The following is a 25,055-nucleotide window of genomic DNA, read 5'->3' on the forward strand; positions in this document are numbered from 1 at the left end:
ACTATCTGCTTTGTTGGATATTATTTCTTTCTGGAACATCATTTAATCCAAGAAAGGACTCAGATTTTGAAACTGAGTCAAACTTCTCAATATTCCTCCTCATTTCTGTAAATCTTTCAATGAGTAAAATTTTGAGACAGGGTTTTTTTTTTCATTTATTTTTATGAGGAACTGAAATTTTTTTTGATGCTTTCTTAAAGTTATCAATAGTCCAGTAAGATAATAACTTTGACAGGAGAGAACTAATAATACATTCAGCAGGGCTGAGGACTTGCACTAATTCTACCCCTATCTAATTCTGCCAAACCAATAGTTTTATTTTGTTGGTCTGAATTGCTATATTTTTTTAAGAAAAATGATATAAAATAATTGAACAAGTGTTTTTTTTTTACCAAGAGCCATGTTGGCACAGTGGTTAGTATTGTAGGCTAACTCTACCCACTGCCAGGAGTTTGTCCTGACTGGATCAAGGTTGACTCAGCTTTCCATCCTTCCAAGGTCAGTAAATGAGGATCCAGTTTGTTGGGGCAATAGGCTGTAAACCACTTAAAAAGGACTGTAAAGTAATATGAAGCGGTATATAAGTCTAAGTGCTATTGCTATTGCTATTGCTATTGCTATTCCTTCCTTCCTTCCTTCCTTCCTTCCTTCCTTCCTTCCTTCCTTTCTTTCTTTCATTCACTCACTCACTCATTATTTTATAGCTGCCCACTTGATATTCAACTGAACGAGAATGATATGATATAATTTCCTGCACTTGAAGAAAGAGTGGATTGTAATACATGACATCTATCCAATGCAAAGTAAATACTAGGACTACAAAATAGGATAAACTGTCAGCATCTTCTATCCAGTGGGAAGAAACTCCAAAGTCCTAAGAATAACTGACCCATGGCATGTCTGAATCAAACAGCACCAAGTATATTTATCCTTGCTGGGTTTCCATATCAACAAGAGCTCAAGATTCCCTTGGTTTCCTTCTTCTCCATCATGTTCCTCCTAACACTTTCTGGAAATTCTCTGATCATCTTGATGGTGATCACTGACCTTCAATTGCACAAGCCCATGTACTGGTTCCTGTGTCATCTTTCCATCCTGGACATGGCCTTCTCCGCTGTGGTGGTTCCCAAAATTATTGCAGGATTCAATCCTGGGGGGAAAGTCATTTCTTTCCTAGGGTGTGTGACTCAAGTATTCTTTTTTCATTTCCTGGGATGTTCAGAAAGCCTTCTCTACACTTTGATGGCTTATGACCGCTTCTTGGCCATTTGTAAACCACTCCACTATGGCAACATCATGAGGTGGAGAACATGTCTCATCTTCTCCTTGGGTACCATAATTGGAGGATCCCTCCAATCCACATTTCAGACATTTCTCACTTTTCACTTGCCTTATGGACAGAAAAACTACATTGACTATGTCTTCTGTGACATTCCTGCCATGCTGAAATTGACTTGCGTTGATATAACGCTTAACGAGTTGATGATGTTCACTGATGTTGGCCTTGTAGCAATGACTTGCTTTCTGCTTATCTTAGCATCCTATGTTTACATCATCATGGCTATTTTGAGAATTAGTAGTCATGAAGGACGGCACCGAGCCTTCTCAACTTGCACTGCCCATCTTACTGTGGTGATCATATACTATCTGCCTGTGGTGTACCATTATCTGAGACCAGCTTCTCAGGACTCCATGGATGGTGTAGTGAGCATGTTCTACACCACAGTAACTCCTTTGTTGAACCCACTAATATATACCCTTAGGAACAAGGAGATGAAAACTGCTCTGCTGAAACTCTGGGGTAGGGATCCAGAGTAAACAGCAACTGTGTATACAACTTATTTTGATTTTCTTGAGCATGGTCAGTAGTTAATGTCAACATTTTGGTATGGAAATCTGTCCTGCTTTATGACCACAGTGTAATTTCTATGGAATGCTTTAATAATTGATGTAACTGGACAAATTTACAGAGAATGCCAAAAGAAATCTATTAGAAATTTGAAAAGAAATACCTCTTTTCAGATGAAATTGTGCCTTGTGATAACCATTTTCTCCTTCATTCTCATGGTGATGTTTGTTTAGAGAAAGGGGAAATAATAAAAACCTGAATTTGGTCCAACAGTCACCCTACCCTTGTGTGATTTCAAGAGGAAGATTGAAAAGAGGCTCAGGAAAGAATCTGAAATACAAGCAGTGCTAAGAAAACTCTTGAAGTTAGGTCTACAGGATAAAGGATCCCTACACAATGTTCGCCTGGTCTGGTTGTTGGAGATCAAAGCAGAATAGCTGGGTTAGAAGAAGCATCAATTTTTGTGTGAACAAGGTTTGAGAGTCAATGTAGGAGATGACCAGGCTGAGCCCAAAGGAGGGGTCAAATGCTTCATCAGTCTTAGGTCCCTTCCTGCCCATAAGATATCTAAATCTAGCCCACTTTGAATTCCATTGACTCTTATCTACCGCCAATTTGCTTTGACTGCTTGTAGTTCAGATTCTTGTAGAGAGCTTTAGCATGTAATACACCTGTAATGATTTGAATGACCTTGCTTCCTGATTTATTGCACCTGACAGTTGAATTGTTAAGAAACAGAGAGGATCATCGTTCATTCATGTTCCTGGAGGCTATTTAAAGCAGCAGAAAGAATGACAGAAAATCTTAGATTTTAGTACCAGTAGATGGACACAATTATAGTGACAATGGCTACAGTCTTGGAAGATGTGAAGGACCAAATATGTGCAGATCATCTTGCAGAAGGTCTATCTGTGTAGTCGTTTTGTGGTCAAATCTGACTTTATGGCACATGATCATCATCATGACTGGACAATGAGCAGATACATAGATAGGGAGGGTAAAAAAATTAAGATTGTGACTTTATTTGTGTCCCATCAGACAGTTGCAGCCCATGTCTTAATTTATAAAACACTCCAGCCATGGATATAAATGAGAGAAACTTAAGAGAAAACATCAAATCAGAGACAGTGCTCTAACAAAGAACTAAACAATACTGTATATGTGACCTGATCTGTACCATTAATGGCAGGTGAAGAATGGGAAAAAAGCTTTAGGGTGTCTTATCAGTTTCCATTTTTCTTCTGATTCCATCTTTCCTTTCTTCATGCAAATTCATGAGTATATGTTCTTGTATAGCTAAGTGGAATTATTTCTTTTTCCTTCATTGAGCTGAGCAGCCATTATTCTTTAAGACCACCATGATGTCCTTCGGGTCTCCTGCTCTTTTTATTCAATTAGGCTTTCATGAATAAATCACAATATGAATTACAGGTATAGGAGAATTGAAAGAGTTTTGTAGGAGATGACCAGGCTGAGCCCAAGGGAGGGGTCAAATGTGTCATCAGTCTCAAATCCCTTCATACACCACATGAGATCTAAATCCAGCCCACCTTGAATTCTATTGACTCTTATCCATTGCCTATTTGCTTTGACCGTCAGTAGTTCAGATTCTTGTAGAGAGTATTTGCCTACAATAAACCTATATTCTTTGGATCTACCTGGAGTCCTGATTTCCTGCACTTGACAAGTTTATTTTGCCCTCCAATATGATTGGCCATTGGCCTTATTGCAAAGGTGGGGATCTTAGCAATCAACCTCCTGTGATATATACTTCTTTGAGCAATTTATCACTAACTTTGGGCTGGTGGCCAGGTGCTACCTTTCTTCCCTCACAAGAAACATTTGGCCAAATCATCCACTCCCTTTTATTCTAATAAAGGGGAAATTAATTCCTTTTTTTAAAAAAAAGTATTTGTAAAAGAAAAAAGAAAAAAGCTCCGAAGAGTTTATATGCATATTTGTTCCTTTAAAACTATTCTGTTGATTGTACATGTATGTATATCAAGAGAATATACAATATTTCTTGACATTCCATAAAAAATGGAATATAATAGATATTGTTATGTAAATGGAATACATTTCTAAGTAGTTCTCCAGCTAAAACTCTTAGACAGAGAAAACTTGTTCAGATTTAAAAAGAGAAGTATGTTCCTGAGATGTTGGCATAATTGATGGACAACAAGGTATCAGTATTGAAAACCTTAAAGACATGCAATATCCATTTTCTTTGTCATCTTTTTTCTCACCAGATTCCTGGAAACATAACCAAAAAGAAAAACCACTGCATTTATCAAAATAATATTACCATTGATTCATACAAGGAAAAAAAATGTCTAGTCAGAAAGAAAACACAAAGACCACAGAAGAAGAAGAAGAAGAAGAAGAAGAAGAAGAAGAAGAAGAAGAAGAAGAAGAAGAAGAAGAAGAAGAAGTAGTAGTAGTAGTAGTAGTAGTAGTAGTAGTAGTAGTAGTAGTAGTAGTAGTAGTAGTAGTAGTAGTAGTAGTAGTTGGAAGGGACCTTGGAGGTCATCTAGTCTAACCCCCTGCTCAGGCAGGAAACCGTATTCCATTTCAGACAAATGGCTCTCCAGTCTCTTGGAACACTGCTATCACGTCCCTCCTCGTCCTTCTCTTCGTTAAACTAGACATACCCAATTCCAGCAACCGTTCCTTGTATGTTTTAGCCTCCAGTCCCCTAATCATCTTTGTTGCTCTTCTCTGTACTCTTTCTAGAGTCTCAGCATCCTTTTTACATTGTGGTGACCAAAACTGGATGCAGTATTCCAAGTGTGGCCTTACCAAGGCATTGTAAAGTGGTATTAATACTTCACATGATCTTGATTCTATCCCTCTGTTAATGCAGCCCAGCACTGTGTTGGCTTTTTTGGCAGCTGCAGCACACTGCTGGCTCACCACCAGATGGATCCATAGCTGGCTGACTGGCTGTATTCAGCGTGTGGTCCTCAATGGAACCGCATCTACATGGAGGGAAGTGTGTAGTGGGGTGCCCCAGGGCTCTGTTCTGGGCCCAGTACTCTTCAACATCTTCATCAACGATCTGGACGAGGGGATAGATGGGGAACTCATCAAATTTGCAGACGACACCAAGCTGGCAGGAATAGCCAACAGTCCAGAAGACAGGCTTAGGATACAGGAGGATCTGGACAGGCTTGAACACTGTGCGCTATCTAACAAAATGAAATTCAATGGTAAAAAAAGTAAGGTTCTACATTTAGGCAAGAAAAACCAAATGTACAGGTATAGTATAGGGGGTACCTTGCTCAATAGTAGCAACTGCGAGAGGGACCTCAAAGTCCTAGTGGACAATCATTTAAATATGAGCCAGCAGTGTGCTGCAGCTGCCAAAAAAGCCAACACAGTGCTAGGCTGCATTAACAGAGGGATAGAATCAAGATCACGTGAAGTGTTAATACCACTTTACAATGCCTTGGTAAGGCCACACTTGGAATACTGCATCCAGTTTTGGTCACCATGATGTAAAAAAGATGTTGAGACTCTAGAAAGAGTACAGAGAAGAGCAACAAAGATGATTAGGGGACTGGAGGCTAAAACATATAAGGAACGGTTGCTGGAATTGGGTATGTCTAGTTTAACGAAGAGAAGGACGAGGGGGGACATGATAGCAGTGTTCCAATATCTTAGGGGCTGCCACAAAGAAGAGGGAGTCAGGCTATTCTCCAAGGCACCTGAAGGCAGGACAAGAAGCAACGGGTGGAAACTAACCCAAAGAGAGAAGCAACCTAGAACTAAGGAGAAACTTCCTGACAGTTAGAACAATTAACCAGTGGAACAATCTGCCTCCAGAAGCGGTGAATGCGCCAACACTGGAAGTTTTTAAGAAGAAACTGGACAACCATTTGTCTGAAATGGTATAGGGTTTCCTGCCTCAGCAGGAGGTTGGACTAGATGACCTCCGAGGTCCCTTCCAACTTTATCATTATTATTATTATTATTATTATTATTATTATTATTATTATTATTATTATTATTATTATTATTATTATTATTATTATTATTATTATTATTATTATTATTATTATTAACCAAAGAGAGAAGCAACCTAGAACTAAGGAGAAACATCCTGACAGTTAGAACAATTAACCAGTGGAACAACCTGCCTCCAGAAGCGGTGAATGCGCCAACACTGGAAGTTTTTAAGAAGAAACTGGACAGCCATTTGTCTGAAATGGTATAGGGTTTCCTGCCTGAGCAGGAGGTTGGACTAGATGACCTCCGAGGTCCCTTCCAACTTTATTATTATTATTATTATTATTATTATTATTATTATTATTATTATTATTATTATTATTATTATTATTATTATTATTATTATTATTATTATTATTAAGTGAATTTCCACTAGGACTCCGAGATCCCTCTCACAGTTACTACTATTGAGCAAGGTACCCCCTATACTATACCTGTACATTTGGTTTTTCTTGCCTAAATGTAGAACCTTACTTTTTTCACCATTGAATTTCATTTTGTTAGATAGTGCCCAATGTTCAAGTCTGTCCAGATCCTCCTGTATCTTAAGCCTGTCTTCTGGAGCATTGGCTATTCCTGCCAGCTTGGTGTCATCTGTAAATTTGATGAGTTCCCCATCTATCCCCTCATCCAAATCATTGATGAAGATGTTGAAGAGCACTGAGCCCAGAACAGAGCCCTGGGGCACCCCACTACACACATCAAACACACTGTATTTTTAATATTCAGTGCTCAAAGGTTAACTGAAATCTTCGGTTTCTTTTTAAAAACACGAAGAGTGTGCATTAAAAATAGATTTTGATTTATTTAAGACCTGGGAGATATTAAAGGTAGAGCTGTTCAAAAACCAAACACTTTGAAGTTGGACTTGAAGCTGATGCTGCAGGAGAAGCAAAAGTCTCTTTCGAGAGAAGATCAGAAGAGACTCAAAAGAGATTATGGATTTTAAGATGTGGACAATATTATGGTTCACCAGGAGAAGGCAGAAGCATTTAGAAAGAAAAAGTGGCAAAAGAGATTTTTGGCAGTCAAATACTGGATAAAAGAATTGTTCTAAATTAATATCCCTTGAAATCAGTGGGACTTCCAACACATGATTAGTTGGTCTTATTGATTATTATGGGATTGGACTTTCAAACTAACTGATTGTTCAAAAGTAATTATACTCCATGGAATATAAGGCAACAGTAATTGCCTTTCTCTTAAATCAGGTTTTTGTTTTGTTTTGTTTTTTGCAATTTCCAGGCACACTGGAATTTAGTAGAAAGCTCAACAGGGCTTCTGTCTGGGGAAGGTGACAGAATGTTCTTGGAAGATGGAATATTTTAAAAAGCTGTGCAAACAGAAGTGTGAAAGAGCTCCTTCTTGAATGCTCCAGAATATATTAATCTGCCTAATTCTTTTTTTTTTCATATCCATCTTTCCAGAATCCATAATATCCTCAGACCGAAACTTCAAGAACCTCTAGGTGAGAAATGGAAAGAAGACCTAATCCTAATTAAGAGGGAATCCAGATGACCTGGAAAAACTCTAGTTCACATTAAGCTTATATGTCTCAATACAAGAGTCCTTTTTTGGAAATAGTCCCCTTTGTTGGAGTCCATGCAAGTAGTGATCTCAATCATCTCTTGAGAAGAAAACTTGGTCTCTCCCTCTGCATAACATTTGAGTTGGTGCAACTCAAATTCCATTGCTGCCTCTGAAGAGAAAGACTATCTGCTGTCTATACTTTGTCCAGTAAACCTTCTGGAACAGAAGAGGAACAGAACGAGATGCTATCAAGAAAGTTCTAAAACCCATTCAAAGTTTCCAGTTTCTCTTCCAACAATGTCATTAGACCTTAATGACAGACCTAGCTAGGTTTTCCTTGTGCAATTCTACATCAGCAAGCAGAGAAATGAAAAATGGATTGATTTGCTTTTTTGCCAAGACATTTACAAGTTGGAATAAATCTATAAGGAGGGAAACGATGCCCAAAAAATTGTATGTGCAAGGCTGCTTTCCATGTTGTGTTTTGACTGGTGAGTCTTCTGCAGGCTCTGCACTGTTTATATGAAGGTAAGGCAAAGGATCTCAGGATCTTTATCTCCATGATGTTCCACATGGTCATTTCAGAGCAGAATTTCTTGAACTTGCATATGACCTATGTCCTGTATATGCATATGAGATGGAACAATAACCCATCCTTCATATTTGTGTATCAAATATTGTCCAGTTAGGCAGAATCATGTGATGTCCACCACCCATGTCAAAGTACTTTCTTCAGTGTAAGCCCATACTTTTGTTTTATATCAGGTGGATGATCGAAATAACAGGTTCCTGTCTGCTTGCTTGATAATCATTTGGGGTTTTTTCTTAAGTGGAAATGTTGCAAATATTTTAAAATTTGTCTTTCTGGTATTTCTTACCTCATTTGCTGGCTTGGACCCACTTCCTCTGCTACAACCCAACCCTACCAGTCTGGGGTTGGGGAAACTCTCATTTTTTTAATTGTTGTTCATCAGTCAAAGTCAAATGAATTGGAGTGGGATAATAATGAGGTGTAAATATATAACTGTGTCTGATTTGGAACTCAAAGAGGAAAGACTGGATATACAAACATATGTCAACTTGGGGACAAAATCGCTGCCAGATCATTCATGCTGCAAGAGAAATGCGGAATTTCTTCACATCTCTTTCAATGGTAGAAAATAAATACTGAGAGCCAAATTGGGAATTTATGCTTCTAAATTTTAGGATAGCTTCTTTCCCTGGCAGAAATTTACAAAATTCTAGACCATAGAGAAGTATTACACCTCCAATATAAGTGGTCCTCGACTTACGACAACTGCTGCTAAGTGAGATAGTTGTTAAATGAGTGGTGCCCCCATTATATAGCCTTTCTTGCCATAGTTGTTAAGCGGATCACTGCAATTGCTAAGTTAGCAACATGGTTGTTAAGTGAATCTGGCTTCCCCATTGAGTTTGCTTGTCAGAAGGTCGCCAAAGTTGATCACATGACACTGCATCTGAATTTTGATCACATGACCATGGGGCTGCTGCAACAGTCATAAGTGTGAAAAACAGACAGAAGTCACTTTTTTTCAGTGCCATTATACCTTCAAATGGTCACTAAACAAATTGTTGTAAGTCAAGGACTACTGGTACTGTTATGATCCATTAATTGCTTGGCCAAATTTTAACTATTAAAAAATATATCTTTCTGTTTCCTAAACATTTTTTTTCCCTAGAACTTCATTAACTCTAAAAATGAGTCTCGGATTTTGAGAGGCAGTGTTTTTCCCATTTATTTTTATGAGGAGCTGCAAAAGAAGTGGACACTAATTAAAGATACACTATAAATACATCTGTAATGCTAGAATTTTGACAAGAAAAAACTAATAACATGTTGGAGGATGTGACTGAGAACTGCTAGTTTCACCTAAGATATCCAGTGGCTTCTTTTTGACATGGACATTAATTTATTAGAACTGTTATACTTTTCAAATGGGAAATAACTGAGAGATAACTCTACCCTGTAAGGATGGTGCTGACCTTAATGATGAGGTGATGCAGGTTTCTATGTTTGAAAGAAGATTAAATTGGAATCCATTAAACCTCCTTAGGCCATAAAGGCAGAACTTGCAGAATGCAAATAAGTTGCCAATAGCTTTTTTCCGTTTAAAACTATCTGTAAATGAAACATTCCTCCTAAAATCTCTCATTCCTCAAAGAGCTGAAGTAAGCATAAGAAAAGCAGATTCATGGATTGCTCAAATCAAACAGCCCCAAACAATTTTGTCCTCTCTGGGTTCCCATATGCAAGAGAACTTAAGGTCCCCTTGTTTCTCTTCTTCTCAGTCATGTTTGCACTCACTNTTGCACTCACTCTTGCTGGAAATTCACTGATCATCTTGGTGGTGATCTCTGACCTTCAACTGCACAAGCCCATGTACTGGTTCCTGTGTCATCTTTCCATCCTGGACATGGCCGCCTCAGCTGTGGTGGTCCCTACAGTTATTGCAGGATTCAATCCTGGGGGGAATATTATCTCTTTTTCTGGATGTGTGACTCAAATTTTTTTTTTCAACTTCTTGGGATGTGCAGAAAGCCTTCTCTTCACCTTGATGGCTTATGACCGCTTCTTGGCCATCTGTAAACCACTCCACTATGGCAATATCATGAGCTGGAGAGTCTGTCTTGTCCTCTCCTTGGGTACCATAATTGGTGGCTGCCTCAACTCTACATTTCAGACATCGCTCACTTTTCGCTTGCCTTATGGACAAAGAAACTATATTGACTATGTCTTCTGTGATATTCCTGCCATATTGAAGTTGGCTTGTGCTGATACAAAACTTAATGAGTTGATGACCTTCATTGATGTTGGCCTTGTAGCAATGACTTGCTTTCTTCTTATCCTAGCATCCTATGTTTACATCATCATGGCTATTCTAAGAATTAGTAGTAGTGAAGGACGGCGCCGAGCTTTCTCAACTTGTACTGCACATGTTAGTGTGGTGGTCATATACTACCTGCCTGTGGTCTACCATTATCTGAGACCAGCTTCTCAGGACTCCATGGATGGTGTGATAAGCATGTTTTACACCACAGTAACCCCTTTGTTGAACCCACTAATATATACCCTTAGGAACAAGGAGATGAAAACTGCTCTGCTGAAACTCTGGGGTGGGAATGCAGAGTAGGTAGCAGAAAATATGTAAAATAATTTTATATTTATTTTTTAAAAATAAAAATGGTGAATAGTCATGTTTGTTTCGAGTTTTGAATGTGTAAATTATCCTATTTTAGGGACTCTTCATCTTTGAGGAGATGTTAAGAAATTGATGGAGCTAGGTTAAGTTTTTTTAAAAGTACAGATAAATAACTCCTTTCATATGACCTACTGTATGCAGTTTTGTGTCATCTTTCTTTCATAATTCAAGGAATTATATCTTGTTTAGAAGGGGAAAGAGAAGAGGAAACATGACCAACTCCTTCGTACAACCTTTTTACAATGGTTGTTAAGTGAATGCCATAGTCATTAAGGGAACCCATGGTTCACAATGGGGCCAGTTTTGCTGAAAATTGGAAATAACTGCCAACTTTCAGCAAAACTGTCATAAAACACAGTCATGTAACTATGGAACAATGTAAACAGCCATAATTGTGGCTGTGTTGCCAAGTGCCTGAAATTGAGTTATGTGACTGCAGGGAGTGACCATTAGAAGTCTGGAACTGAGTCATAAGTGACCCCCATGTAGTTATGTTGTCACTATGAATGATTGCCAGTCATAAATTGAGGATTACCTGTATTCAGAATGCAACCTTTCTATAATTGGAGAATTAAAGAGGAAACAAATAGGTCTTGAGTGATTCATAGATTTGCTAAAGAAGACACAGGACCTCATCTATGTTCTCAAATGACATTTCAAGCAATTGAAAGAGCAACAGAAATGACTTGATTATAAGGTCCACCTCATCTAATACTCTCAAGAAAGCAGCACTCTTGAAAGTGGCATAGTTTCAATAGGAACTTTTATTGGAAGATAGTGACAGCAGAGAAGCAAGGCAAGATCTGAATATTTCCCATGCAAAAATGTTGCATTAAGCATTCCTGTATAACCCCTCCCCAGTGCCCAACTGTCCAGTTTGACCGGCCAATCCGGTTGTTGTTATGGGAAGTTGTTATGGGAACCAGTTCTTGCACACCTCAGTTTCCTCCCAGCAAAGGGGAGATAAGGCAGATGGCCCTAGGCACATTCCTCCCTCCCCTTTCACACCCAACAAGATATATCAAAGTGGAAAAGAACAAAGTGAAGGAAATACATCCTAGAGCCCCCTTTCCCCAGTGCTAAACCTCGCTCCTCCCAACAGAATGGCAAAACCTAAAATGGCATGAAGTAAAAAAAGAATTAAGTCGAAATGAATAAATGAATGGAGGGTGTGACATTGATCTTGGTAGCAAAAGGCAGACTTTTACTTCATATTTGTGGCAAAGGAAAGGAACATCCACAGTAAAAAAATAATCAAGATATTGGGTTTCTCAGTCTTCCATCATGCAATGATAGTCAAGTTCTTTTCTGCCCTTGAGATGCTCAACCATTGCTTGACCATTTTTCTTCAAGCACATCATGATGGTCCACTTTTTATTAAGTTTTCATAAATAAACTACAAGATGAAGGAAGAGAATTTGAGAATTTGCTCTCCGGTATGATTGGATGCTGGCCTTATTGCAAAGGTGGGGTAGCAATCGCCCTTGTGTCATATGACTTTCTTGGGTCAACAAATTCTGACCCAGAATGGGAGAGCTCACCACAGTCAACTCACTATGGCCAACTTGCCATGGGACAGCTCACTGCAGGACAATTCAAATATTCAATTTAGTCATTTAAAATAATTTACAATTATTTTAATTTTTGTCATTTACATTTCATTTTGTTCCTCCTTTTGTAATGATTCCATTCCACTATTTCTTCATTATTAGTATAATTCTTGTCCTGTGGTGAGTTGTCCCATGGAGTATTGGCCACAGCAAGTTGGCTGCAGCAAATTGTTCTAGACTCTGTTCCTGACCAGCTCATTAGATCTAGGTGCAATGGCTTAGAGATACTTCTCTTCCCTTAAAGCAGGGGTGTCAAACTGCCAGCCTGGGAGCCGGTTTCATTATATCGAAGCCGCGCCAACCCCATTGCCGGCAATGCAAAAAGAATCGTGATACGTCGCAACATGTCACATGACGTGGTGAGTTTGACACCCGTGCCTTAAAGCAAACTGTGTTGCCTGATCATCCATTGCCTTTAATTCTAACATTGTCTTCATCTGGTGTCAGGTCTCAAAAACCAAGAATGACATGAAGAGTTACAGTATTTATGAGTAGTTGATTGCTTACAGACTGAATCTTGCTACACTAAAGCATCTGTATAACTATTGTTGTTGTTAGTTGCGAAGTCGTGTCCGACCCATCGCGACCCCATGGACAACGTTCCTCCAGGCCTTCTTGTCCTCTACCATCTTCTGGAGTCCATTTAAGTTCACGCCTGCTGCTTCAGTGACTCCATCCAGCCACCTCATTCTCTGTCATCCCTTTCTTCTATTGCCCTCAATATTTCCCAGCATTAGGCTCTTCTCCAGTGAGTCCTTCCTTCTCATTAGGTGGCCAAAGTATTTGAGTTTCAACTTAAGGATCTGGCCTTCTAAAGAGCAGTCAGGGTTGATCTCCTCTAGGACTGACCAGTTTGATTGCCTTGCAGTCCAGGGGACTCACAGGAGTCTTCTCCAGCACCATAGTTCAAAGGCCTCAATTCTTTTGCGCTCAGCCTTTCTTATGGTCCAACTTTCATAGCCATACATTGCAACTGGGAAAACCATAGCCTTGACTATACGTACTTTTGTTGGCAGGGTGATGTCTCTGCTTTTTAGTATGCTGTCTAGATTTGCCATATACTGCTCTCTTTCTGCCTACCAGAAATTCCAAGTTTCACTTGTTCTTTGACCTCTGGAAAGGAGTCATTCCCTTCTGCAATTCCAGGTTACATTCCACCACATCTGGAGTAGGAAGTGGCAATGAGGCAAGGGAATAGAGGGTTGTATTCAAAGCAGAAGAGTTTGTGTCATTCTCTGAACTTGGTTGTTGGTTTGCAAACATTTCATTACCCGACTAGATAACACCATCAGTCTGAGTGAGTATGAGGTTTGCTTCCTGTTTATACAGAAGATCAGGAGAAACAGACAAAAAAGCTCAAGGATTTTAAGTAGGAGGAATATTATAAGTTATCAACAGTAATACTGTATAGCATAAGGGTTTTAGGAGAAGAGATATATAATGCTGGGGGATAACAGAGAAGAATAACTTTGTAGTCATGTGCAGGATAAAATAATTCTGAATTACTTCCCATTGGAAACAATAGAATCTTTACTCAATGGCTAATAATTCTGTTGGATAATTATTCATCTGAATTTTCAACCTAATCTATAGTTGAAAATAATTGTGCCCCAGTTGAATTTCTGGGTATCATAATTGCCTTTCCCCAAAATTAGCAATATTCTAAAATAATTCTCAATGGAATTTGATGGAACGGCATTCAACAGCATTCCTTTCCCTAACTCTTGATAATAAAGATATTGTGATTAATAAACACACAACATTTAAAAGATGTCATGGGAGAAATATAGAAATGCTGCTAAAAGGATGCACCAGGATATATAATTACTTATTTCTTCATTTCAAACCGAGAGTCCATAAATTGAAAGAATCATAATACCTTCATAACACATCTGTGATGAGAAAGAGAGAGAACACCTAATCCTTATTGAGAAGGATTCAGCAAGACTTGGAATATCATACAAAACTAGAACACAAACGCTTACAACATGCCAATAATTCACAACAGCTGACCACCTTTTTGGAATTGCAACATCTTATTTAGGTATTCATGCAACTCATTCTCTCAGCTATCATTTTGGAAAGTAACCTTAACCTTCTCAATTTGATTGAAGATTTCTCTGGTACAACTGGGGGGAAAAAAGCAGTCTCTGAAAGGAAAGATCATCTGTTTTTCACAAATTGTCTCAGAGAAACAGAATGACATGTTATAAAGCTAAAAATCAGAAACCATTGAGTTAGTGCACTTAGTATTGTGTTATGACCAATGATTTATTTTGATTGTAGTTGTGGAATATTGCTTATTCGTATCTTCAGCAGATCATATCTAGCTGAAAGGTAATGCAAATAGTATAGATGACAGGATATCTGTGGTTTTCCACAGTCATTTGGGGGGAGGAGATACTTTTCAAATTTGTACATATTCAGGAGTATTAGAGGGAATTTGCTAAATAAGTTTCACTTCAAGATACTTTCCTAGCAACTTCCCTTTCTTCATGAAAGGGCCTGCTCAGAATTTTGTTAGATAGATGATAGATATGAAATAGAAAGTAAAAATAGTAGGTCTTTCTCCACCACACTGAATATTTATTTATTTAATGTTTTTTTAAATGTATTTTATGTACTGTAGCTGCCCCTTAACATGTGACAGAAATAAAATGATGTTATATTGTTTTGTAGATCTGAAAAAAGTAAGTAGATTCAAGTGATACAAAATGCACAGAAGCTGTCAGGGACGTCAGGGACCCAGTAGGAAATATCTCCAGACAACTTGTCTCTTAGAGTAGATCATTGATCAAAGACTTCAAGTATATATAAGAATAACTGACACATGGAATGTCCAAATCAATCAGCCCCACATGACTTTATCCTTTCTGGGTTTCCATATCCACAAGGGTTCAAGCTACCATTGCTGCTCTTCTTTTCAATCATGTTTGCCCTCACCCTTTCTGGAAACTTTCTGATCATCTTGGTGGTGATCTCTGACCTTCAATTGCACAAGCCCATGTACTGGTTCCTTTGTCATCTCTCTATCCTGGACACGGCCTTTTCAGCTGTGGTGGTTCCCAAAGTTATTGTAGGCTTCAGTTCCAGAGGAAAAATCATTTCCTTTGCAGGTTGCGTCACACAGGTATTGTTTTTGAACTCTGTTGGATGTGCAGAATCTTTTCTTTACACCTTGATGGCTTACGACCGCTTCTTGGCCATTTGTAAGCCACTCCATTATACCAACATCATGAGCTGGAAAGTTTGTCTCTTCCTTTCCTTGGGTACCATAATTGGAGGCAGCCTCAACTCTGCATTTCTGACATCACTCACCTTTCATTTGCCTTATGGAGAGGACAACTATATTGACTATATCTTCTGTGATGCTCCATCCATCCTGAAGCTGGCTTGTGCTGATACAAAACTTAATGAGTTGATGATCATCACTGACATGGGTTTTATTGCAATGGCCTGCTTTTTCTTCATCCTAGCCTCTTATGCTTACATCATCACAGCCATTTTGAAGATTAGTAGCAGTGAAGGTCGACACAGAGCATTCTCCACTTGCTCTGCTCATCTTACTGTGGTGTTCCTATACTACCTGCCTGTGTTTTATCGCTATATGAGGCCAGCATCTCAGGACTCCATGGATAGTGTTGTAAGTATGTGCTACACCACCATCACCCCTTTGTTGAACCCAGTGATATACACACTTAGGAACAAGGAGATTAAAATTGCTCTGCTGAAACTCTGGAGTGGGAATCCTGAATAGACAATAGGAAGTATACCCATGTTTATGTTTTTAAAAAGAAACATGGTGAATAGTCAAGTTTACATCATCCTTTTAGGATGGAAATCTTAATTTTATGGATCTACTGAAATTTTCTACCAACCACTCTTAAAGTATGGATATGGCTGCTCAAATTCCATAGAAAGGCACAAGGAGCTCATTAGAAAATTGGGGATAGGTCTGGGCTGTGTCCTTCTTAATCTTGGAGTGAGGATGATCTGCTTAGAGGTGTAAACAATCAGCATCTCAAGTTGGACCAATGGTCCTTCCACCTGCGGGAGGTTTCAAGAGAAAGCTTGAACAGATGCTCAGGAAAGGATCTGAGATGTAAACAATGCTGAAGGAAGCCTAAAGTTTACAGAGCAACTATTCCCATCAGGTGCTGCTTTGTGCTTCTCCTAGAGAAGTCCTCATCCAGCCAAACCTTGAAAACAGTTGTTCACAAAGTCCTTTTTCAGCCAGCTTCTGTTAGCTCTGCTGTCTTTGACACAGAAGAGAAAGAATTCCATCACATCATCCTCTCCACTGTTTCTCATTAGACTTTTCCTGTACTACTGGCTGAAATTCCACTGCCTCCTACAAGACCTGTATGAATGGATCGCAACATATAGGGGGAAAAATCAAAGGGTAAAAGAATTATTAGGCAACTAATTTTTATTCAAAAGCTACTGTATGGGCGAGTTTATAGATGACTGTACCTGTTTGAAATAACTCCTCTGAATGTCTTTGTGTGTACTTCTTTCATGCTGTAGGAGTCTCTCCGATATTATAATCTGAATAAACATTGTTCTTTTGCTTTGTTATGCAGGGAACATGAGCAATAGCACATTGTATGTTCAATTTGCAGATACCACACATAGCTCTTTCTCTCTAAACACAGCAGAGATAGTAAGAAGATAATTATGCAATCTTTTACCCTGACTTGTAATGATGCTGACATTTTTCTGGGGAGCAAAAATAATGTGGAAATACTGCTGCTTTCTCTTCTGTTCCCTGTCAATAATCATATAGTGCAGCTGTCTCCTGTAGTGAGTTACTGAATTTCAGGTGGGCACTGCACAGAACTGCACATAAGAAAACTCAAGATGGTAGCTTCATTGGGGTTCTACATGGGGCTGAAACCACCATGTTGACTTTTTGGACCAATTCTTTGAATGCCCTGGCAATGTATATGTAGGACCTAAAACCATAAGATGAAGTAAGCGTATTGGGGAATTGAAAGAGTTTATATAATATAATATAATAATAAAGTTGGAAGGGACCTTGGAGGTCATCGAGTCCAACCCCTTGCTCAGGCAGGAAACCCTACACCATTTTATTTATTTTGCTGTATTTTGGTTGCTGGTGTTGTTGCAATGGAAGAGGCTTATCACAAGTCTTGTTTGATGCATCCTTCCTTAGTCTAGGGATCCTGACCTTATGACAGGTTTTGTATATCGGGGCCCAGAGGTACCTTTCTTCCCTTACATAAATCTATTTCCCTATTATACTTATATTTAAATCCAAATTCTCTTCATTTGGATTGGGAGAAAGATGGTACCAAGGATTGAAGAACCTTATTGATTATTTAAAAAGAAGAGAGGGAGGGGAAAGGGAGAGGGAGGAGGAGGAGGAGGATTTGCATAGATTGTCATCACTCATAACTTCTTCCATTAATTATACACATAAATTCTGCCATTATTCAAGGTATCTTGACACTGAAATCAGAGGAAAAATACGGAAAAGAATACATGTCTGGTGTTATAAATTAAAAAAAATATTTAATTCAAGATTCCTAGCAAGAAAAGGCTTCTTCTGAATATCTTTTTACATGCTTCTCCCATGCTTTAGGAATCTCTTTGATATTGCCATTTCAATAAACTGTCATGGTTCTGATAGATGAGACCAATTAAAAGAACTTCAAGGCAAGGAATTCTTCCTCAAAGAACAATTTTATTTGGCTACAACATAATGGCACATACAAAGGTGAATCCAAGACTAAATTCCCCTCCCCCTGGTTACAAAATTGCAAGTTGCAATTCCCACCCCACTTAGAAGTCATAAATCACATTCACCAATTGTTACTAAATGCAGGCACTCCTCCCAGATCTCCAGCCTGCTAAAATGTTATCATTAATGACCTTGGTTCCCATACTTGAGAATTGTTATGGCTAGCTTAAAACTACACTTCCCCCCTCCTTCTATTCTAAATATGTGGCAACCGAAAACGAAATGAAAATGGCTTCAGTTCAATTCATTGCAGAGTTGACATTAACATTGTATTTGTGTGACTTTATTCATTAAATTTGAAATATAGCACAGGATTAAGAAAACTTGACATTCAGTGTAGCTATGTGTTCCCTAATAAAAATGTCAAATATTTTGACAGGCAAACTTGTATATGATTCCATTCTTTGTTTAAACCTGAATTTTCTCGACTGCAGTTGGAATATTTGGGAAAGAAGCATTCTTGGTATCTTCTGATACTTGATAAATAGGTTTTTAGCCTGCCCCCTTTCCAGTCATCTCAAGGCTAAATGAAACAATAATATAGGATTCAACGATATTATCTTTTATACAGGATAAATTTTTAGAAAATGAACAGCAAAATGTCATTCATGAAAAATTATGTCCAATTTCTTATATTTAAAAAGAAAAATAAGATGATTCAATTACAGTGACAATGGGTGCCTCCTTGGCAGAACTGAAGAACCAGAACTTCCTGGAGAAATTTGTCTCTGTGATCACTAAGGTTCAATATTGACTTGATGGCACATGTTCAAGATTATTGTGTGGCAGTGGACAGCAACACCCACAAGAGAAGTCAAGATGGTGGCTCTCTTGGTGTTATGTCATGTGGTTGCAGCCACTATGGTGACATTTAAGTTCAAATCTTTGAAAACCCTGTGTCAGGCACAAGTGAACAGGAAGAGGAACTGAGTTCTATTCATTTCAAATTTATTACGTCTTACCTATACACATGAATCTGATCTACTAATCGTCAAGACAAATTGCCACTAGATAAGAAACAGTGGAATTTACACAGGGTTGGACTAAGGTCTCTTGTGGGAGCGTACCACCTCCAAACTGATGACACATTTGACCTTGCTTTCGAGCTCAGCCTGTTCATCTCCTACATCAGAGGAATGAACATGGAACAACCTGCCTCCAGAAGCGGTGAATGCTCCAACACTGGAGGTTTTTAAGAAGAGACTGGACAGCCATTTGTCTGAAATGGTATAGGGTTTCCTGCCTGAGCAGGGGCTTGGACTAGATGACCTCCAAGGTCCCTTCCAACTTTACTATTATTATGATGATGATGGCTCCTTAGAGATAACTTTTGTTATCCTTTTTTGCAACTATAAATTAATGCAACATCCATTTCCTTGGACCTTTTGTTTCCACTGCAAACATAACCAGCAAAATGAACAGGTCCTTTTCCAAATCAAAATTAACATACAATCATAGACTAAAATGAGAAATAATGTTTAGCCAAAAAGGGAGTACTCTGGTACAAGGTCAGATCACATACATTAGAGGTACAATTTTAGTAAGGCATACCCAAGAATGAACCAAATCCTGGTGTTTCTTCCTAAAAACACATATATGTATCCAGAATACATAAAACAGTGAGATCTGCTATATCATTATGACTTGTAATGTTTCCTGACTAGGGCAGCAAACCTCGCTGCCCAAGATGAGTAAAAATAAATCAGGAAAGAGACAAGATGTATCGTGGATTTCAAGATGAAGTCAAAATTATAATTGATCAAGGGGAAAGCTGAAATTCTAACAAAGCATTTGGAGGAGGAAAAAGTTAACCCAAATGGTAAGGCAGAGAAATGACTGACAGTCAATTCTGGAGTAAAAAAAATTGTTCTGAATTAATTCCCATTGGAAACAATAGGATCATAACTCATGGCTAATTATCTCTTTGATTATTATGTGTGCAAACTTTAAAATTTACTAATTGTTTGAAAGTAATTGTTCCCCAGTGGACTTTCTGGTAATCATAATTGCCTCTCTCTTAAATCAGCAATATTTAAAATAACATGCACTATCTGTAGGGAATAAAGGCAGAGTGTTCGCTGAAAATGCAATATTTTAAAAAGATATGGAAACAGAAGTATCTAAATGCTCCCACTTGGAGAAATGAAGATACATGAGTCTGCCCAATTCTTCACTTCACACTGAAAGGTCATATCAAACAGGAGTTCATCACAACGTCACAACAGACCAAAGCTCTCTGGATGGAAAAGAATGAAAACACCTATTCCTAATTAAGAAGGCATCTAAAGACTTGGAATAACATACTAACTCACAACATATAAGCTTAAAACAAGCTAACTTTTCAAAACAGCTGATTGCTTTTTTTTTTTGGAACTTCAACACCTTGCAATTCAGTCTCCCATTTTGTAAAGAAGTTCTTAAGATGGTTTTCTGCATTCTCAGTTTGGCTGAAGATCTCCTTCTCCTCAAATAAAATTGCAGTCTCTGAAAAGAAAGATCATCTGCTGTCCATAAATTGCCTAATGGAAACTCAATGGCATTTTTAACTATAAAGCTAAAAATCAGAAAGCAAATCATTTAAATGCACATCAATAGCTTCCATCTGCTATTCTGCAACTGCATTAGCAAGTTGTGGTAGTCCTGACAAAGATATAATTTTGCCAATTGCAATCCATTTTACATGAGCAACCACAGAGTAGAGGAAATTCAATAGCTTCTTCCTCAACATATTCACAGTATCGGAAATGGTCATTGAAAGGAAAGTTATGCCCCTCAAAGGAATAATCGACAGTGAGTTCAAAGGTCTCTTTAGTACTGTGTCATTGCATGATTGCTGATTGCTAATTTATTGTTAGGATTTATGATTGTTATGACTGAATATTGTTTCTTTGTATCACCAGTAGATTGTATCAAGTTGAAAAAGCAATGTTATAGTAAGCCACAAGATCTGGAGGGAGAGACTTTTCGAACTTCAAATACATATGAAATAAAAGGAAAAAGAGCAGTTTTTTTTCTCCATCACATTGAATATTTATTAATTTAATAGTTTTCAAATGTTTTTTATACAGTGGTGCCATGACATATGACAGAATAAGGATGATGTGATATTGTTTTCTACATCTGGAACAAAAGTGCACACAGTAAGTAAACTCAAGTCTAACAAATTATGCAGAAACTCTCAGAAATGTCTACCTGGTAGTAACTAACTCCAAGCAAAGTGCTCCATTAGATTGACTCATTGCTCAAAGACCTGGATACATATAAGAATAACTAACACATGGAGTGTTCCAACCTATCAGCCCCAAATGAGTTTATCCTCTCTGGGTTTCCATATCCACAAGGGTTCAAGCTACCCTTGCTTCTCTTCTTCTCAATCATGTTCGCCCTCACTCTTTCTGGAAATTCTCTGATCATCTTGATGGTGATCTCTGACCTTCAATTGCACAAGCCCATGTATTGGTTCCTATGTAATCTCTCCATCCTGGACATGACATTATCAGCTGTGGTGGTTCCCAAAGTTATTGCAGGATTCAACATCTTGGGAAGGGTCATATCCTTTTCAGGGTGTGTCACACAGGTATTCTTTTTGAACATTGTTGGGTATGCAGAATGTTTTCTTTTCACCGTGATGTCTTATGACCGCTTCTTGGCCATTTGTAAACCACTTCACTATGGCAACATCATGAGTTGGAAATTGTGTCTCATCTTCTCTCTGGCTACCATAATTGGAGGCTGCATCCATGCTGCCTTTCAAACTTCTCTCACCTTTCATTTGTCTTATGGAGAGGACAATTATATTGACTATGTCTTCTGTGATGTTCCACCTGTCTTGAAGCTGGCTTGTGGTGACATACATTTTAAAGAACTGATTATCATCATTGACATGGGCTTTGTAACGATGACCTACTTTCTCCTCATCCTAACATCTTATGTTTACATCTTCACGGCCATTTTGAAGATCAGTAGCCGTGAAGGATGGCACAAAGCTTTCTCCACTTGCTCTGCCCATCTTACTGTGGTGTGCTTATACTTCCTCCCTGTGTTCTATCATTATTTGAGGCCGGCTTCTCAGGACTCCATTGATAGTGTGTTAAGTGTGTTCTACACCACCATCACCCCTTTGTTGAACCCACTAATATATACACTTAGGAACAAGGAGATGAAAACTGCTCTGCTGAAACTCTGGAGTGGGAATCCAGAATAGATAGCAGCAAGTAAACCCAAGAAATGTTTAAGATTTTTAAAAATAGTCTAATTCATGTCATCAAAGCTATTTTACGGCTACACCCAAATTTTCTATTGACAACTATTAAAAAATAGATATAGCTGATCAAATTGTATAGAAAGCAGAGCAGCTGATTAGAAACATGAGCACCAGCAGATTCTTTCAAATCACATAGTGTGTTGTACGGAAAGATTGGGTAAAATATTGCTGCTTTCTCTTCTGTTGTTGTCATGAATAGTACAGATCAGTGTGCAGTTGTTTCCTGCGGTGACTTGCTGAATTTTAAGAGAATTATTGATCTGAGCAGCAAGGAGTATAAGAATAATTTTCCAGATGAACTTTACTTGAGAAATGAGATCTTCCCAAGTTTTTCATATCCCCCTCCATTCTGATTGGTCTCTCGGTTGACTTAATTTAGCTCCTTCAATCTAATTCAGTCCTCACTTCTCAGCTTCATCACCTATTTCTTGCATTCCACCTATATGATCTTCTTATTCTAATGTTCCTCACCAAGTCTTGACCGTAAAATTGGACTGTCATACTATGAGAGTTAGTATGGATGGAAGAGTGATATGTACCTGAAGGATTAAGAACACTTGATATTCAGTGTAGCCAGTGGTGGGATTCAAATATGTGAACAACCACTTCTCTATGTGGATGCCACTTCCAGAAGTCCATTCTGGGCCTGGGCAACAAAAAATTAGTTACCGGTTCTGCTGAAGTGGTGCAAACCAGCTGAATCCCACCACTGAGTGTAGCTACATGTTCTCTAATAAAAATATGTCATATATTTTTGCAGACAAACTTGTATGTGACTCATTTCTTTGTTTAAATCTTAATTTTCTCTGTTTAATTTGTAATATCTGGGAAAGAAGCATTTCTTTGTATATTTACATTTCAAGGCTAAACAGAATAAAATAAAATAAACAACAATAATCAATTCAATAGTATATATATATATATATATATATATATATATATATATATATATATATATATATATATATATATATATATATATATATATATATATATATATATATATATATATATATATATATATATATATATATATATATATATTTTAAATGGAGAAAAAATGGTTGGAAAATCAAAAGCAATTTTTAATTTATTTTTTTATCCATGGGAATAGAATAGAGCTGGAAGGGACCTCGGAGGTCTTCTAGTCTAGCCCCCCGCTCAAACAGGAGAACCTATACCATCTCAGACAAGTGACTGTCCAGTCTCTTCTTAAAAACCTCCAGTGATGGAGTGCCCACGATTTCTGAAGGGAAGCTGTTCCACTGGTTAACTGTCCTCACTGTTAGGAAGTTTCTCCTTAATTCCATTTGCTTCTCTCTTTGGTCAGTTTCCAACCATTGTTTCTTGTCCTGCCCTCTGGTGCTTTGGAGAATAATTTGACCCCCTTTTCTTTGTGGCAGCCCCTCAAATACTGGAATGCTGCTATCAATGTCACCCCTATTTCTTCTTTTCTTTAGACTGGCCAAACTCAAGTCCTGCAGCCGTTCTTCATGTTTTAATCTCCAGGCCTTTGATCATCTGAGCTGTTCTTCTCTGAGCTTTTTCGGTGTTATTCAGTGTCAATTTGTTACATCAAAAACAAAAATAAAGTGATTCAATTACGGTGACAATAAGTGAAACAAAGACCTGAAGAACCAGGCTGATTCTCTTGGAGAAAATCAATCTATCTGCTCATCAAGGCCCAACATTGATGGAACATGTTCAGCATTATCATGTGGCAGTGGACAAGAATGTCCCCAAGAAAAATTAAAATGGTGGATTTCTTGGTTTTATGCCATGTGGTGGCAGCCACCATCTTGACTTTTTGGCCAATTTTTTGAATGCCCTGGCAATCAATATATATGATGGAGCCTCATACAGAAAATCATAAAATCAGGGGGAAAATAGGAAACAATACATGCCCGGTGGTATAAATAAACACAAATCATAAATATTTCTTTAGTTCAGATTTCTAATAAGGTAGCACTTGCTCACATGTAAAGAGATATATAGACTTCCATAAATCATAAAGTTAGGGGTCCCTACCATTTTTGTTATCTTTTTAACATACCCAACTATAAATGGATACAATATCCATTTCCCTAGTCCTTTTGTTTTCATTGGAATCATAAGTACCAAAACCAATAGAGAATCTTCCAAACCAAATTAATGTAGAATCACAAAATCAAGTGAAAAATAATGTGTAGTCAAAAGGGAAGTATTCTTGAACAAGGCCAGATCATGTACACTAAAGATCCACGTTTAATACTGCATACCCATGAATTAACCGAATCCCTCCTTTTCTTTTTAAAAAGAAGTCTTGAAAAAGCACCTTTGGGATTCCTAAAAACACACATCATATCCAGAATATATTTAGATTACATGAGATAGTAAACTTTGCCTTATCCATATGACCTTTATACTTTTCAAAGATGTGTAAAAATAAATCAGGAAAGAGGCAAGTAAGATCATGGATTTTGAGGTGAGGACAACATTATGACTGATCAAGTGTAAATCAGAAATTCTCTCTAGATGTTTGGAGGAGGAAAAAAGTAACACAAATAGTAAGGCAAAAAAAATGACTTGGGCAGTCAGCTCTGAAATAAAATCATTGTTCTGAATTAAGTCACATGTGGGATCGCAAAATCCCGGGGTCCCGCTCCCTGCAGGACGGTGGTGATGTACGTTGGCCTAAACCAACGGGCCTCGCTTTAGATCAGGAAACACACGGGCAACATGCTTCTTCAGGTGAGATGGCAGGCAAAGACCCTCAAGCCTCTCCGTGCCTCCCTTTTATTCGTACATTAGCATAATCAAGGGGGGGGTG

At 38.1% G+C, this 25,055-nt stretch overlaps 4 protein-coding genes across 4 annotated transcripts; all 4 read left to right on the plus strand.

The window, feature by feature from the left end:
- The first annotated feature begins 891 nt into the window (after positions 1-891).
- LOC107299862 (olfactory receptor 10G6-like) lies at positions 892-1,818 on the plus strand. The gene has a single exon (XM_015829204.2). It carries the CDS (start codon positions 892-894, stop codon positions 1,816-1,818), a length of 927 nt encoding a protein of 308 aa, XP_015684690.2.
- Positions 1,819-9,600: 7,782 nt separating this feature from the next.
- On the plus strand, positions 9,601-10,539 carry LOC107299863 (olfactory receptor 10G6-like). Its single transcript, XM_015829205.1, has one exon. The coding sequence runs from the start codon at positions 9,601-9,603 to the stop codon at positions 10,537-10,539; it is 939 nt and encodes a 312-aa protein (XP_015684691.1).
- A 4,509-nt stretch (positions 10,540-15,048) lies between these two features.
- Positions 15,049-15,975, plus strand: LOC107299864 (olfactory receptor 10G6-like). Its single transcript, XM_015829206.2, has one exon. It carries the CDS (start codon positions 15,049-15,051, stop codon positions 15,973-15,975), a length of 927 nt encoding a protein of 308 aa, XP_015684692.2.
- A 5,284-nt stretch (positions 15,976-21,259) lies between these two features.
- On the plus strand, positions 21,260-22,186 carry LOC107299865 (olfactory receptor 10G6-like). Its single transcript, XM_015829207.2, has one exon. It carries the CDS (start codon positions 21,260-21,262, stop codon positions 22,184-22,186), a length of 927 nt encoding a protein of 308 aa, XP_015684693.2.
- The last annotated feature ends 2,869 nt before the right edge of the window (positions 22,187-25,055 follow it).

The sequence above is a fragment of the Protobothrops mucrosquamatus genome, unplaced genomic scaffold (genome assembly GCF_001527695.2).
Source record: "Protobothrops mucrosquamatus isolate PMUCROS unplaced genomic scaffold, P.Mucros_1.0 scaffold5621, whole genome shotgun sequence".
NCBI lineage: Eukaryota > Metazoa > Chordata > Lepidosauria > Squamata > Viperidae > Protobothrops > Protobothrops mucrosquamatus.

Bases quoted from the DNA above. Each gene is read 5' to 3' on its own strand.
- LOC107299862 (XM_015829204.2), top strand. From the start codon at position 892: ATGGCATGTCTGAATCAAACAGCACCAAGTATATTTATCCTTGCTGGG.
- LOC107299864 (XM_015829206.2), top strand. From the start codon at position 15,049: ATGGAATGTCCAAATCAATCAGCCCCACATGACTTTATCCTTTCTGGG.
- LOC107299865 (XM_015829207.2), top strand. From the start codon at position 21,260: ATGGAGTGTTCCAACCTATCAGCCCCAAATGAGTTTATCCTCTCTGGG.